The sequence below is a fragment of the Osmerus eperlanus genome, chromosome 4 (assembly GCF_963692335.1).
Source record: "Osmerus eperlanus chromosome 4, fOsmEpe2.1, whole genome shotgun sequence".
Classification (NCBI taxonomy): domain Eukaryota; kingdom Metazoa; phylum Chordata; class Actinopteri; order Osmeriformes; family Osmeridae; genus Osmerus; species Osmerus eperlanus.
Window position 1 is genome coordinate 7,082,734 of NC_085021.1, and position 15,529 is coordinate 7,098,262.

General features: G+C 47.7%; 1 protein-coding gene across 3 annotated transcripts in view; it reads right to left on the reverse strand.

Annotated features, from left to right (window-relative positions):
• Nucleotides 1-15,529, reverse strand: part of plcg1 (phospholipase C, gamma 1) — a 29,290-nt gene that overhangs the window by 5,432 nt on the left and 8,329 nt on the right. For 2 of the 3 annotated variants that reach the window (XM_062458402.1, XM_062458403.1), the window contains exons 6-25: nucleotides 15,308-15,392; nucleotides 14,512-14,595; nucleotides 14,110-14,132; nucleotides 13,953-14,022; nucleotides 13,770-13,871; nucleotides 13,257-13,375; nucleotides 10,119-10,204; nucleotides 9,509-9,629; nucleotides 9,144-9,312; nucleotides 7,972-8,094; nucleotides 7,460-7,561; nucleotides 7,131-7,318; nucleotides 5,684-5,884; nucleotides 5,127-5,246; nucleotides 4,699-4,879; nucleotides 4,457-4,534; nucleotides 4,145-4,342; nucleotides 3,585-3,654; nucleotides 3,082-3,245; nucleotides 2,752-2,848 (exon numbers count right to left, since the gene is read on the reverse strand). In XM_062458402.1, the coding sequence (XP_062314386.1) occupies nucleotides 2,752-2,848; nucleotides 3,082-3,245; nucleotides 3,585-3,654; nucleotides 4,145-4,342; nucleotides 4,457-4,534; nucleotides 4,699-4,879; nucleotides 5,127-5,246; nucleotides 5,684-5,884; nucleotides 7,131-7,318; nucleotides 7,460-7,561; nucleotides 7,972-8,094; nucleotides 9,144-9,312; nucleotides 9,509-9,629; nucleotides 10,119-10,204; nucleotides 13,257-13,375; nucleotides 13,770-13,871; nucleotides 13,953-14,022; nucleotides 14,110-14,132; nucleotides 14,512-14,595; nucleotides 15,308-15,392 (2,381 nt within the window). The remainder of the gene's footprint in view (nucleotides 1-2,751; nucleotides 2,849-3,081; nucleotides 3,246-3,584; nucleotides 3,655-4,144; nucleotides 4,343-4,456; nucleotides 4,535-4,698; nucleotides 4,880-5,126; nucleotides 5,247-5,683; nucleotides 5,885-7,130; nucleotides 7,319-7,459; nucleotides 7,562-7,971; nucleotides 8,095-9,143; nucleotides 9,313-9,508; nucleotides 9,630-10,118; nucleotides 10,205-13,256; nucleotides 13,376-13,769; nucleotides 13,872-13,952; nucleotides 14,023-14,109; nucleotides 14,133-14,511; nucleotides 14,596-15,307; nucleotides 15,393-15,529) is intronic. The other variant, XM_062458404.1, reaches the window with a different exon arrangement.

A 15,529-nucleotide genomic window follows, 5' to 3' on the forward strand; every position in this document is an offset into this window, starting at 1 on the left:
TTAATTAAAATGAAAAAGAAAGACATTTGAGATTTAGAAACTGCAAGTGGCAGCTCGGATCTAAGATGGATTCGAGAGACCGCAGATAGAGTGCGGCTAGTTTAGATCAACACTTGTATTATTGTTTTGTTGATTTTATGTAAAGCACTTTGAGCTGCAATTCTTGTATGAAAAGTGCTATATAAATAAAGTCTTACTTACTTACTTAATTTTCAAAACATGCCCCAGCAAATAGATACCAAAATTCAATTTGAAATGTAAAATTTGAAAATTAAAATGCATTTCCAGAAATGCATTTTCATTTTAAGAACGTGGCTGCAAAATCGTGACCACAATTCAAATGCATTTCCAGAAATGCATTTTCATTTTCAAGAACGTGGCTGCAAAATCGTGACCACAATTCAAATTCAAATGCATTTCCAGAAATGCATTTTCATTTTAAGAAGTGGCTGTAAAATCGTGACCACAATTCAAATTCAAATGCATTTGCAGAAATGCAAAATGAACGAAAAAGCATTCTGAGCGGCGCAGCAGAGTGACGTCAGTAGCCGCTCTTCTTCCGCTCCCTGCTGACCGAGCTACCCATCTTGTTCGGTAGGGAGCGGTGTGCACATCTGCATTGCATTACATTGCAAATGTGCCGGGAAATTGATTGAATTGCCGGGTCTTTAGAGGACGCATCACAGACTGAGCAACTTGATGTCAAACAATGAATAAAACAGTGGCAGAGCTACTATTAATGTGTAAATCTGTGACGGCAGAGTATGCAGCCAAGCTCTCTATGACTTGTTCTACTCGGTCACGGGCATCAGACTCAGATATATTATTAGATTCTACCTGTTCAGCTAATTCTAACAGTGTTTGCACAATTTGAGGGAGCGCCATGGTCTGTGATGCGTCCTCTAAAGCAGCGGTCCCCAACCTTTTTTGCGCCACGGACCGCTTTCATGTAAGACATATTTTCACGGACGCAGAACGGACTGGGAGGAAAGATAGGCCCTGGACAGCTGCGCTGCTAATGCATGTACATTCTGGGTTTGATGTGATCCTAGTTAGTGACTTCCACACCTAATGCGAGCGCGCGGAGCGCGCGAGAAAAATAGTTTAGCTGATTTGAGCGAAAAATAGTTTGAGTTTTAAGTAAAATAAACAGCCGTTTTTTCAATTGACCCATCTTTAAGTTTCTTAGCCTGGTTTTCCATCGTTATATTGTTACTAGCTAGCTTTCGATGTGTCAGTCCCACTGTTGTGTGTGACTATAAGCTACGACACTGACACCCGAAGTGCGTTCCTTATATCCAGTTCAGGCCTATTCCAAAATTTTGTTTGATTGTTGTCACGGCAGAAAATCCCGCTTGATGTTGGAAATGGAAGCAGGGTTTTCAGTGCTTTAGTGGCGATCTCAGGATAGCCTTCATCCAAAACACCGATAGAGTTGTTGTCTCAAACAGGCTTCATTGAGTGGTAACTATCACTTGTCATATGTCAAGAGGAAGAGACGCGCATAATACCGTTCAATAAAGCCCACAAACTTGCTAAAAAATGAGTAAACACACGTCTTTGCAGAGCTTTTTTGCTCAGGGGAAAAGGCCCACGGAGAAGGAGAGAATAATTTTTCAGAATAAAACGTCTTTCAGACTCTGATAATCAATTAAAAGGAAATAATGTTATTGATTCTTTTTTGTGCGGCCCGGTACGAAATGACCCACGGACCGGTACCGGTCCGCGGACCGGTGGGCACCGGTTGGGGAACGCTGCTCTAAAGACCCGGCAATTCAATCAATTTCCCGGCACATTTGCAATGTAATGCAATGCAGATGTGCACACCGCTCCCTACCGAACAAGATGGGTAGCTCGGTCAGCAGGGAGCTGAAGAAGAGCGGCTACTGACGTCACTCTGCTGCGCCGCTCAGAATGCTTTTTCGTTCATTTTGCATTTCTGCAAATGCATTTGAATTTGAATTGTGGTCACGATTTTACAGCCACTTTCTTAAAATGAAAATGCATTTCTGGAAACGCATTTGAATTTGAATTGTGGTCACGATTTTGCAGCCACGTTCTTAAAATGAAAATGCATTTCTGGAAATGCATTTTAATTTTCAAATTTCACATTTCAAATTGAATTTTGGTATCTATTTGCTGGGGCATGTTTTGAAAATTAAATCTCAAATGTCTATTTCTTTTTCATTTTAATTAAGTGAAAGATTGCGCACTCTTGAAGAAGAAAATTAAAATGCAAATAGGATGATTGATTACTAATTTCATTTATGAGTCAAATAATGCAGCCACATTCTTAAAATGCAAATGCATTTCTGAAAATGCATTTTCATTTGAATTTTGGTAACAATTTGCTTCCATATCTTATGCCTGTTCAGAGTCTCTGTCTGCAGTGTCAGATTTCAGTCAAACTGGACTTCAACCAGCTAATAAAAACAGCTTTCAAAAATGCCTCATGTTTACCAAAGTCTACCTTATCAATCTCCCTGTCACAACAATGACCAGGCTAACCATCTGATGTATCTGAAGTGTGTCTAATATGCCACATTCACTCATACTGAAACTAATGACAACCACAATGTTGTCTGCCAGCTTCTCTGTGGCGTAGCGGTGTTAAAAGTTGGTCAAATTGGGAAACTACATTTTGTGCTCCCAAACTCAACCAGTGCTCAGGCGTACAGTCAGAGGAAGAGGAACGGTATCCACTTGTAGATGAATGTGTGTGTGTGTGGAGACAGAGAGAGTAGTCCTTACTGTCCTCGTCGAAGGGCACGGGCCTGCAGTAGATGACCAGGTCAGACAGCTCCAGAGCGATCTTCTTCCTCCTCTCCATCATCTTCCCCTCCTCCATCTGACAGAGAGAGAGAGAGACACACCCCGTCACACACTTGACACACAAAACCAACCACACTGTGTGTGTGTGTACACATCTACACACATACAGAAATCCCCAAAAACTATCATAGCGTCCCCCCCAAAAATCTCTTCGAAGATCAACAGTTGTCCGTGGACAAGAATCAAAAGACGTTGAACTCATTCTCCAATCCTCCCTCCATCCATCCATCCATCCCTCCAGGTGGGTACCTTGGCCTCGGAGGTCACGGTGACCTCGCGGATCTTGTTGACCCACTCCTTGAGCTCCTCCTGGGTGCTGGCGGCGATGTCCAGCACCTGGCTGGCCCGGGGCGAGGTGGCGGGCAGAAGGGAGAACACGTGGGGCCGGCTGCCCTTCCCGTCGGGCCTCACCACTGGGGGGGGACACAGAGACAGGGTTAGGATGGAGGGGGAGAAAGGGGAGGGGGTGTGTATTTGATGTCAGAGCCGAGGCTTGGCACCGTGTGCCTCTGGTAATGGTCGTGTATTGACTGACTGGAGGACGTTGATACAGCTTAGACGCACGGCAGAGGAGGGAAAGAGGGGACGGGGAGGAATGAAGGGGGACAAGATAAATGTAGAAAGGAAGTGTGTGTGTGTGTGTGTGTGTGTGTACACATATATTTGTGTGTTCACGTATGCTTTTGTCCCTGAGGCAAGGTGACCTGGCGCTGTGCAGGACACGGGAACAGGAAGGGGCGGCGCCGACTCACCGATCTGACAGGAAGACACGTCTACACTTCCTCTCAGCAGGTCTCCCAGAGGGCTATTCTCCGTCAGCTGCTGCGGGGGCACCGGGCAGGACAGAGGGAGGAGGGACACACAACAGTTTACATGTCATTACAGCCCGCCATCTCCACCTGGCCTGGGGGTCCTAGGGGACTAGAATAGAGGACTAGAACACAGGCTAGGGGACTAGACTAGAGGACTAGAACACAGGCTAGGGGACTAGAATAGGGGACTAGAACACAGGCTAGGGGACTAGACTAGAGGACTAGAACACAGGCTAGGGGACTAGACTAGAGGACTAGAACACAGGCTAGGGGACTAGAATAGGGGACTAGAACACAGGCTAGGGGACTAGAACACAGGCTAGGGGACTAGAAAAGAGGACTAGAACACAGGCTAGGGGACTAGAATAGGGGACTAGACTAGGGAACTAGAGGACTAGACTCGGGGCTAGGGGACTAGACAACTAGAATACAGGCTAGAGGATGGGACTAGGGGACGAGACGAGGGTCTAGGGGACTATACTACTAGAATGGTCACTCACTGATCTGTCGGGCTCCACGGCCGAGGGGCTGATCTCCTCCACGTAGTTGGCGGGGAACCACAGCTGCTTCTTGCCTCCGCAGTCGCCCTTCCACCAGCCGCCCTCCTGCTTGTCCACGTTCTGGATGACGGCGTTCTTGGTGAAGGACAGCTCGTCGTCCCTCTGGGCCTTGTACTCGTACATGGCCTTCACCGTGCACTGGGGGGAGAGGGAGGAGGGGTGAGGTGAGGAGGTACTGGGGGAGCAGGAGAAGAGGGGAGGGCTCGCAGATGCTGGGAGCCTATAGGAGAGGGGTATTTACGCAAAACCCACCTTGAACGTTGGCATCTGATTGGCTTCCACGTAGAAGCCTGGGTTGCGGCCCTCGTACAGCGAGCCGTAGTCCGGTTCCTGGTGGAACGTCACACAGACATGAGAGGAACATTCTGGACCAGGACCAATAAACAACCACCTATTACGTGGTGGGTTGGTGAGTGGGTCAGAGGGACAGTGTGTGAGTGAGTGTGTGTGTGTGTGTGTGTGTGTGAGAGTGTGGAACTGAGTGAAGCCCTCACAGCGGTGCCTATCTTCTCCAGAGTCTCCTCGTTGATGGGGTAGCGCAGCTTCATCTTGCGGTACAGCGGGTGCTTCTCAAAGTAGCTGATGAGGTCCACCAGGCTGTCGAACTCCGACGTGCCCAGGACCACCGCCTGGCCCTCCTGCTGCACGCGACAGTGCTTGATCTTGCCCTCCGCCCTGACCACCACAAACGACAACAACAACAAGTTGACCTTCTCACACTTCCTGCGCGTCTCGCCGGCCAGTCCATGTCATGTGACGGGTCGGTTCCTCGGAGTCCAATCGGGAGCCTGGCTTCTCCACGAGGCTGCGGAAGGCGGGGCCTACGTCCCGTCTGAACTGTGTGCAGCCTCGAAAGGCAGATGTGGGCGATCCTGTGAGCGCCGCCGACGACGGGGGGGGGGGGGGGGGGGGGGCGGCTCACCTGAAGGAGATGGCGAAGGAGTTGCACTCCGTCCTCTTCCTTACCAGGAAGGCTCCGTCGCGTGGTACCCTCATCAGCATGTTCTCGGCGTGGCTCCGAGACAGGTTGGCATGGTACCACCTGGAACACACGCAAACACACACGACACAGAGAGCACAGAGACAAGGTTTATAAGGGAGGACGACCAGTTTCAGCTTAAGGAATGTGTACGCTACCACAGATCTACTGAAGTCTGGACAGGTATGGGACGGACATCATCCAGAGTGATTTTTCTCATCCACCTTTCTCAGGCCTGTGTGTGTGTGTTAGTGTGTGTGTCAGCTCTGTGTCGGTGTGTGTGTGTCAACTCTGTGTCAGTGTGTTAGTGTGCGTGTCAGCTCTGTGTCAGTGTGTTAGTGTGCGTGTCAGCTATGTGTCAGCGTGTTAGTGTGTGTGTGTCAGCTCTGTCTCAGTGTGTTAGTGTGTGTGTGTCAGCTCTGTGTCAGTGTGTTAGTGTGTGTGTGTCAGCTCTGTGTGTGTGTGTGTGTGTGTTCGGTAAAGACAGGCCTGGTACTCACTCTTTGCTCTCGTGGGCGTTGGTCTGAGGTACTGGCTCCGTCAGCTTCATCTCAAACTCATTGCAGCGCAGCGCCACCTGCTGGTAGTGGTTGATGAGGGCGAAGAGAGTGTCGAACACCAGGTTGTCCGTCAGGTAGAACTTGGGGCTGCCCGCCTCCTGGCGGGAGTGGATGCGACAGTGCTGCACCCGGCCCGAACGCCTGGGGAGAGACACAACACGCACAGCTGAGAACACGAGAGAGAGAGAGAGAGAGAGAGAGAGAGAGAGAGAGAGAGAGAGACAGAGAGACAGAGAGACAGAGAGACAGAGAGACAGAGAGACAGAGAGACAGAGAGACAGAGAGACAGAGAGACAGAGAGACAGAGAGAGAGAGAGAGAGAGAGAGAGAGAGAGAGAGAGAGAGAGAGAGAGAGAGAGAGAGAATGGTGGTCCGAACCACTGCAAAAGTTAAAGCGTTGCAAAACCCAAGGATATCTTCCTGTTCTTTCCCAGATTTCCACCATGGGAGCCGCCCTCCAACCCAAGAGCTCCTCTCTGCTCCCTTCTCTGGCTATGGTGTGGGCCGTATGCATGTCCATGTCGGTGTGTGCGTGCGTATCAGCTCCAGGATTGATTTCCTGTGTGACAGCCCTGCTCCTGGAGGTTAGCTGGGTCAGGCATGCAGCCAGAACCAGGACCACTCAGGCAACTGGCCTGGATTGATTGATCGATCATTTGTCAGAGTTGTCATACGACTTTGTACTCTCGACATCCACTCTGTCATCAGGCCTGTTGCCCTGGTTACTTAAGAGCAGGGCATCAGGAGTTTGCTGGGGCTAGTTCTCAAATGTCCTCAAGAGAATCTTGGCTTATCTCTTAATAATCACAGTTTGGGATGTTCCTGTATTTACACAACTGTTGAATCGTAAAACGTTGAATAATGATTTTAAAACATAATGATTGTGTGTCGAGTACGTATTTAGAGTGTGTGCGTGTGTGTCCGAGAGACACTATGCGTGTGCATGTGTGGGGGAGAGAGGGAAAGAGTGTGTGTGTGTGTGTGTGTGTGAGAAAGAAAGGAGAGCCTACACAAACCACAACCCTGGGTGATAGTGTGAAAACATAATGATTGTGTGTCGAGTACGTATTTAGAGTGTGAGTGTGTGTCCGAGAGACAATATGCGTGTGCATGTGTGGGGGGGAGAGGGAAAGAGTGTGTGTGTGTGTGTGTGTGTGTGTGAGAAAGAAAGAAAGAAAGGAGAGCCTACACAAACCACAACCCTGGGTGATAGTGTGAAAACGAGGCCCTTTCATCTACCTGCCTACCCAAACACCCCTCCTCTCTCCACACACACACACACCACAAAAAACAAACACGACATCAACACCATGACACCAAGAAATCAAACCCATCTCCTAAAACCCAAACAAAGAGCGGCCCTCCCAGCAGGAGGACGGGCGCGTACCAGAAGGAGAGCGTGTAGTCTCCCACGAAGGTCTCGCTCTCTCGGACCAGGAAGGAGCCGTCGGGGGCGCCCGTCTCCAGGCAGTACTCCGACAGCAGACGCTCCGCTATCTGGCGCCCGTCGCGCCCCGCCCCCAGCTTCCCGTGGAACCACTTCTCCGTCACGTGCTGGTCCATCCCGTTAGACACCTGGAGGGGGGGGGGACCAGAAGAGGAAGAGAGATACTGTTGTTTATCTTAAGTCAACGTCAAGAGAGAGTCGATTGACGTGTGTGACCCCGGGGGGCGGGGGGGGGGGGGATTGGACGATGCGCGCCAGGCCTTCCTCACCTCGCGGTGCTCCTCCTCGTCGTCGTTGCCCTGGTTACTGGAGGTCTCCTCGGAGTAGTAGATCTTACTGCTGGTGAGGACGAAGAAGTGGGGATACCACTCCTGGAGGGGGGGGGGGGGGGGGGAGACACAGACACGGCATGGCTTCACCACGGAGCACAGGGGGTAAACATGGGCTGGATGCATCGCCACTATGGGCTGCAGATCTAGCTTCGGTTCGTGTAAAAAGTTTTTTTGTTCTGAGGGATCAAAAATCTTTTTTTATTTTATTTTCGATTTTCAAGGTATTTCTTCTTTATTTTGACAGAATCAACTCTGCACAAACATGCTTACATACATTAAACTTGTCAGTAAGTATGTGAATATATGACTGTCAATATGTGAATAACTATGTGGGAGCAAACTTCCAATTGTTTAAGTACAGACAAATATAATGCAAATGTATCATGCTCTCAATGGAATCCATTTCAATGGGTTTTAAGTCGAGTCTGTTTCTGCATGGGACCACTCACATGGTTGATGGGGTCTTCCAGGAACAGGATGCCGTTCTTGATGGAGTTGCTGATGTCGTTCTCAGAGTAGGGGGTGGAGGTGGACACCTCCTCATAGGCACTGCCCTCCGCCAGCTTCTTATGCTGCAGGCCAGGAAGAGGACGGCAAGAGGTCAACAGTGCCTGCCTGACTCAACCGACCGACACTGAGGGCCTCATGTACGTACATTTACAAACGTAGCTTTTTTCAGCGCCATGGCCAACCCGCAGATTGCACACGCTGTGATACTTCAGTTTACGTCGTATTTACGAAACCTGCAGGTCATCGGGTAATCAGCGCCTTTCTCCGCCCACTATACCGTACATTGCGAGCATTTAAACGCGCAATTAAATGGGCCTCCTTCTCTCTTTCTATCATGGATCAGCCACCAAAGTCAAAACAGTGATGACTGTTTAAAATGATCCTGATGCCAATATTTGTAATGTAGCAAGGAGTTTAACAACTGCTGGAATGGAATGTGAACGCTGAGTCGGAGATTCGATGTAATCTTTGATTTCTTCCAGTAACTGTAATATTGCATGGCTGCTTAATCTGTAACGCGTAATGATTTTATGTTCACTCAACTAAAAAAGTGTGATCCTTGTGGCAAAAATCCTTTGGCCTATGTCTTCGTCTTGCTCGGGTTACGGCTGCCATTTCACCAGGAGGCATATGCGCATCCTGGTTTACGCCTGCTTTTAACAGGCGGAGAATTTTCACCGCAAAATAGAGGTGCGCTTTGCACAGGTTTTTGTACATACCGCGGAATACATAATTAGGCGCACTTTACGCATCCCCTCCCATCTCTTTATGGGAAACTCCCACTTTGAATGCATATGCGTGACACGGAAAAGCGCAATTTGCCATTTTCACTTCCCGCGACAGGCAGTCTGCGCTTTTACCTCAGTGCGGCATGTTTGTACATACCTCTCCATGCTTTTACGCGCACGTTGCGAAACAAATACGCCTGAAGTGGGCGCAAAAGCGTTAGTACACGAGGCCCTCAGCCTCATCGACCAATCGCGTCAGACCATAACACGTGCTCGCTTCTGTTTCGAAAACCCCCGTCCATGCCCAGCATAGCGTTTTGCGCAAAAATAACTACAAATCCCATGTGGATGGGCCCCGTCGGCAGGGGGAGGGGGGAGCGTACCTTGATGAGGATCTTCCTGCGGAGCTGACTGGGCGAGGGCAGGCCGTCGGCCGAGATGTCCACAGCCTTGGTGAGCAGCATGTCTCCGAACACCTTCTTGAAGAAGGTGGCCATGTTCCTCTGCTGCACGATGCTGCAGTGGTCCTCGATGGAGAGGATGACGGGGTAGCTGGGGGGCAGGAAGGAGGAGGAGGGTGAGAGGGCTGTGGAAGTGGACGGTCGAGTGCCGGGCAAACGGTGCTTTGGTGTGGTCGTCTGTGAGCGGCGTCTTCATGCGTTGGTGGTAGGGTCCGTTTAAGACTGGACGTAGAGCAACAGCCCTCGGCAGTCTAGGCGCACACAGACAGACAGACAGACACACTCACTCAGACGTGACGAAGGCGTGTTCCTTGATGGTTGTCAGGACATCACAGAACTTGATCTTGGTCGTGAGAGTGTGCCCGTGATAGATTACTGGCATTCCATCCGGGCCGTCCCAGCAGTCCACTGGAGAGAGGACACACACGTGATTTCAGGGCATATTTTAGAGTGGGTGGTGATTAATACAGTGATAAGGCATATGTCTGTAAGTGCAGACATCTGCATACTGTGCAGACAATGTTCTCACGGAAAAGAAGTACCAATAAATTGTCAGGCTAATCCCTCTGCAGACAGACAGACAAGAGTGTGTTTATCATTCCGTGGAAGCCTTCATGTCGAGTGAAAAGGTCAAGCCAGCAGGCTTGTATTTACACTGGCATGACAAGGTACTGAGGCAGACTTCAGACGTACTCTGAAAGTACCTCAGGTACCTATTGCAACCTGTCTGACCAGTGTTTAGGAGACAGTGGGTGCGTCCTTTTGATACGTTTTACAGTTATGTGGAAGGCTGGGCAAGAAAGAGGGGGCAGGTAGGTAAATGATGCGACTTGAATAAGGAGTGGTGGTTGGTATGTGTGTGTGTGTGTGTGTGTGTGAGTGTCTGTTTACACTCACACTCGATGCAGCGACAGCCCATCCTTAGACAGCGCGAGTACGCCTCCAGAGACGACTCGCTGGAAAATTGGTCTCCTGTCAGGTAGCTAAAAATAAACACACGCACGTCAGAGACACACACACACACACACACACACACACACACAGGCAACATCTCAATAGCGTGGAGGTGCACCTCCTTTCATCTGAGCCCCTCTGAAGAGAGACACAGGCTGACGAGACGTTTCCATCACTAAAACCTTCAGAAACACCCACACTTTCCTTTCACAAACACACACTGAGCAAAAAAAAAGAAAATAAAGCTATAATAACCCTTTCTGTTTCAGAACATTTACTCTCCCTGCACATTCAGTCAGTCAATTCAAAGTTAATTAACGCGGTTCCTACTAGTATTGTTTCAGGGCTCTCGCACAGCATTTAATATGTGAACTCCCACATGGGCTTTCAATGGGAGGAAAATGCTCCTTTTCCTGCATTCAAAAAGATGTTGGGGAAAAAATGTCATTATCTAGAGGGAAATCCACAACATTCGACTTTGACTGACCAGCCGATTGTAATTGTGGAACCACAAGAGCTTTCATATCGTTGGTCTGCTCCTTCTGAAAACAGTTGGGCCCAGGTTGGGATATTCTGCTTCAATAATAATAACTAGAGAGGGTACAATTTCTGGGGAAATTGTAGGGTGTGCTTGCTTGCGTCGGTTGCACAGGGGTCCGTTTTTGAATGACATTTTTAAAACTGATATTTCTGTATATTTTATATAAAAATGCATACTTATTATTTATAAAGATTACATAGATTTAAAAGCATTTTTTTTTGCTGCTCATTTACAACTGAAAATACGAGTGAAGTGTAGAATGAAATAGATCTTCTCATTTCCCCTGCAAAAGGCATCCTCATCGTTGAATCAAAACAAATAAATTTGGCAGACCGGTGTAAAAATTGACCTAATCTCTATGACGTAAACGTCCTTTTAAGTTTTTCCCTTCTCGTGATATTTTAAGGCATTTAGCCTACTCATATTGCATTCATTCATGAATAAAGAACCCCCTTTGAAGATTATTCTACGACGTTACCCGGCAGTAGAAGATTGAATCGCGATTCAAACAGTACCATCTTCTAACTGAAAATATGCCCCCAAAAACGTAAATAAGCTTGACATTTATTTAGTGGAAAATCGCTTTCATAAAAAGCTCACTGGTAGCGATCATTGTCAGTAACAACGCAAAATGCGATATAGCCGTGTGGAGAAGCTGCCCCGGTAAATTGTACTACTTCAGTACAGTAGACTACTGCTGTGTTCGTCTTGGTAGCGATTGCGTTGGTTGAATTGGATTTAACGTTCCCTTGTACGGTTTAGGCTGAAATTAATTATTTTCATGAACAGATTGACAAAGTTTAGGCTGTGGCAATGAAGTTAAGGTTAGCAGTTAGATAGACTTTTGATTTAAGTAAGGGGAGTGCCGAACATGTTCTGTCGCCGTTTGACTTCCTACAGTACAGCTGTGTAGATGTTTTTGTAGTGTCTCGCGTAGGCTACAGCGTTGCAGTGAGCAACACTGGTTTGAAACCACAGGTAATGATAATTTCACCCACAAATCGTTTACTTGTAATGTAATGTCATAATAAATCCTACAACGAAAATGTATTTGTGAGGAATGTTTATTTTAAAGATTGAAAACAGATGCATCATAGACCAATGTAGTATGTGTTGCCCAGGCAACAGAGGCTAATGTCATGATGCTAATGCTTCAGTGAAATAGTAGACTAACGTTTCCAAAAGTAGATGTGGGCCTACTTCCTTAATAATATCAGCTAATATTGTACATTACATTTCATAATTGTGTTTCACATCACAAAGTAAAATGAGTAAATAGTTATCACCCTGGCCTCTTTGCTTGTGGCGTTCCTGCAACTGCCTTGCAGTAAAGCTCTAGTTAGCTTAGCTATCCCCCAAGTTAACAGATGTGAAACAAATGTTCTGCTACAGGTAGTCACGCGTGTTTTCGTGACGTTAGTGATGTAGGGACGTTAGTAACGTCAGTGACTGTGGCTAGCAAATTAGCCACCGTTAGCTTCACTTTTCACCACAAAAACGCAATTTCTACTTAAACCATGCAACGGAACGTAAATAAAAATACAACCAACGCAATCGCTACCAAGACGAACCTTTTGACACCGCCGTTGTGTATGTAGTCCAAATATTGACTGATCCTTAGGGGGGCGAAAATAAACAATAATAAATAATATATATGTGAGAGAACAAAGGTTGTGCCCTTGCCGAAGGCAAAGCACACCCAATAACTTTTTTTTATTTATTGCACTTTACATTACAGCAATCTCAAATTGCTACAGAGCGTATAATAATGCAAATTAAAAAGAATCAAAGTTAATAATTACAATTTGAAAAAAGATCAAGGTCAATAAATAGTTAAAAGGATAACCTATAACATACATTTAGTAAAAAGCTTCTTTTTCTGATCATACTTGCGCACCCTCATCATGCTTTAGGACCTAAAGCAAACATTGCTTTGCTGTGATGGGTGGGGTTGGGTTACATGGGCATGCAAACGTGAAAAGTGGGACACCGCGAGAATTCGTTGTGACTTTTGCTCGAAAGCGCAAAAAAGGTGAATGTTGGGATTGCCGGTTCATTTTGGAATGCGTAACCGAAAAGCTGAAATCCTTCCATGACGTCAATCAACTGCTGCTGATGCCGGACAAACTCCCATGACGCAACGCTCCGTCTGGTTACCCAGTCTGATCTAAATTTGAAAAATGATCTAACCCGTGTTTCCATAGAAGTACTCAAACAACACTGCATGTTAAGTGTCAAAACATGACTCGATCCGGTTTGACTGGATTCAATCTGACTAGATAAATGTTTGGCATAACCAAACTTTACAATCAACAAAAGCAATACTGAATTTTCCCTGTGAGGCTCGACGTACAGCAACCAGCTCTCATGAAAATGGAACACGAATCCTCCACACAGCGAGAACCACAAAAAAAGGACAGAGTGAACGCAGCGACGAGGAAACCCTGCCATGAAGCAGGCCCTCTCCCCAGACTGCTAGCCAGCAGTGTGTGTGTGGGGGAGGGGGAGGGGGGGGGGAGGGGGGTGGCTGTTTCCCTTACGTGTTGTGAGAGGAGGAGATCCAGTAGTGGGACAGAGGGTTGTTCATGTCCTCAGGACACACCTGGTCCAAGGTGCAGTCCCAGATGGTGTTCTCCTTGGAGAACAGGTAGGTCAGGAACTGCAGAGTGACAGAGAGGCCGGGACAGGGAGGAACTCGGTGTGATTTACAAAATTTAAACTGAAAGCACTCGGCAGGGATTTTACGGGCGACGTTGCAGGTGATAACTGACACACACACAGAGAGTGAGAGTGAGAGTGAGAGTGAGAGTGAGAGTGAGAGAGAGAGAGAGAGAGAGAGAGAGAGAGAGAGAGAGAGAGCAAGCGAGCGAGCGAGAGAGAGAGCAAGCGAGCGAGAGAGCGAGAGAGCGAGTGAGAGAGAGCAAGCGAGAGAGAGAGAGAGGGAGAGGAACATGGAGAAACAGACAGACAGAGCGAAAAAGAGACACAGAGAAAGAATAAAAAGAGAGAGAGAGAGAGAGATGGAGAAACAAAGAGAGAGAGAGAGAGCAGACCTCATCTTGGTGGAAGTAGGGCTGCTCCACCTCTCGCAGAGGATCTTTCAGGTAACCAAACATGAACTCCTGGACCTTGTTATTGTCCGAGGCCCATAACTCCTGCAAACACACACAATGCACTTTACACATCGAGTCCTACCATTGTTTAGGAATGTTAGCTCTTAGTCACAGCTGAACTACCTTTTGGGAGTCCAAGAGAAAGCTCTTGAAGTCTTCTAGAGAGATTCTCTGGTCTGGTCTGTTGATGAACCTTGGAAAGGGAGAATGGGTAGTGTTTCTCAACGCATGCCATGTTTAGCTCATGTGCGTGTATGTGTGTGTTGACGTATAAACTTACCTCTGCAGAAAAGGAATCTCCATCTGAAAGAGGAATAGCGAAAGCACATTGTTTACTGCGCGACAGTAGCCTTCTGTACATCTAGAACATGCTGGCACAGCTGTATTAGGAGGGACCCCAGTCCAGCCTGCTGAGTCATGGGAGACACTGAGGTCATCTGCTCTGCCTGACCCCAGCCAGCCCATCTGTCTGTGTGGGTGTGTGTTGGTCCATAGGCCCTAATGGCCTCCACCAGAGGGGTTTGGTGGGTTCTTAACTGATCCGTATTGATCTGGCAGCCATTTGAGAGTATATTTAACTGTGTGTGTGTGTGTGTGTGTGTGTGTGTGTGTGTGTGTGAGGAGATGAGACCAGGACAGTGTGGGGACACACATATCTCGAGGACGTCAGGTTGGTACTCACAGACTTCTGAGCGTCAAACATCAGACTGCGGTAGAGCTGGGCGAACTGGCTGAAGGACACATCCCCGTTCCTCAGCTCAGAGTCCTGACACAGACACGGGGGGGGGGAGAGAGAGACAGAGAGAGATGATTCAATTACTATCCTCTTTAATACCGTTACTGAGTTACACCAGGGGTCTGCAGGGTTTTTATATGTAAGAGGTAGCTGGAAAGAAAATGTGCTGTCGAGTCACTCGTTAACATTTTCTCCCAGGATTCTGTATAAATGAAAACCACCCCAAAAATCACACAAGGTAGGAATTTGGAATCAAAATGAGGTTTGAAAGTTTTGTTTTGTGTGTGGGGGGGGGGGGGGGGGGGTTTGGTAACAAGATGAGCATTTTCACTTTAGCAGTTTATTTATTTGATGTGCCGCACCACGTAGCATTTTCTCACAATAGCCGTGCTAGCACAACAGAGCAGGCAAAACCACTTGCCTCACACTTGGGAATATCAAAAAAATCCATATCCCACTCATCATGGAAAGTGTATATTTACTGCGTTCTCTTGCCTGGCCCAGCTGTGTGCTTCCCCTACCGTGGTGGTAGCAGTAGACCGACTCTGGTAACCTTTATTGTTAGCTTCTACAGAACCCAGCTAATGTAAGCACGGTTTGCCAAAGAAAGATTGCACTTGCTGCAAGGTGATGTTGTAGTGTGGTGGAGGGTTGCTGGGTGGTGTAGTGTGTGTGTGTGTGTGTGTGTGTGTGTGTGTGTGTGTGTGTGTGTGTGGGAGGGGGTAAAGTTGAGGGATGTTACCGGAAGTTTCTCTCGGAGGAACCTCATATTTGGGACCCTGTAGTTGACCTGGCTCAGCATGCTCTTCACATCCTTGCAGGATATCCTAAAATACGAACATGCAGATTCATGTCAAATACACTGACAGGAACACGCATGGTACGCAAGCGCACACGGACAGACGCACACGGCAGAATAAACATGCAACGACCTCAACACGCCCTCTGAGTGGCAACAACTAAT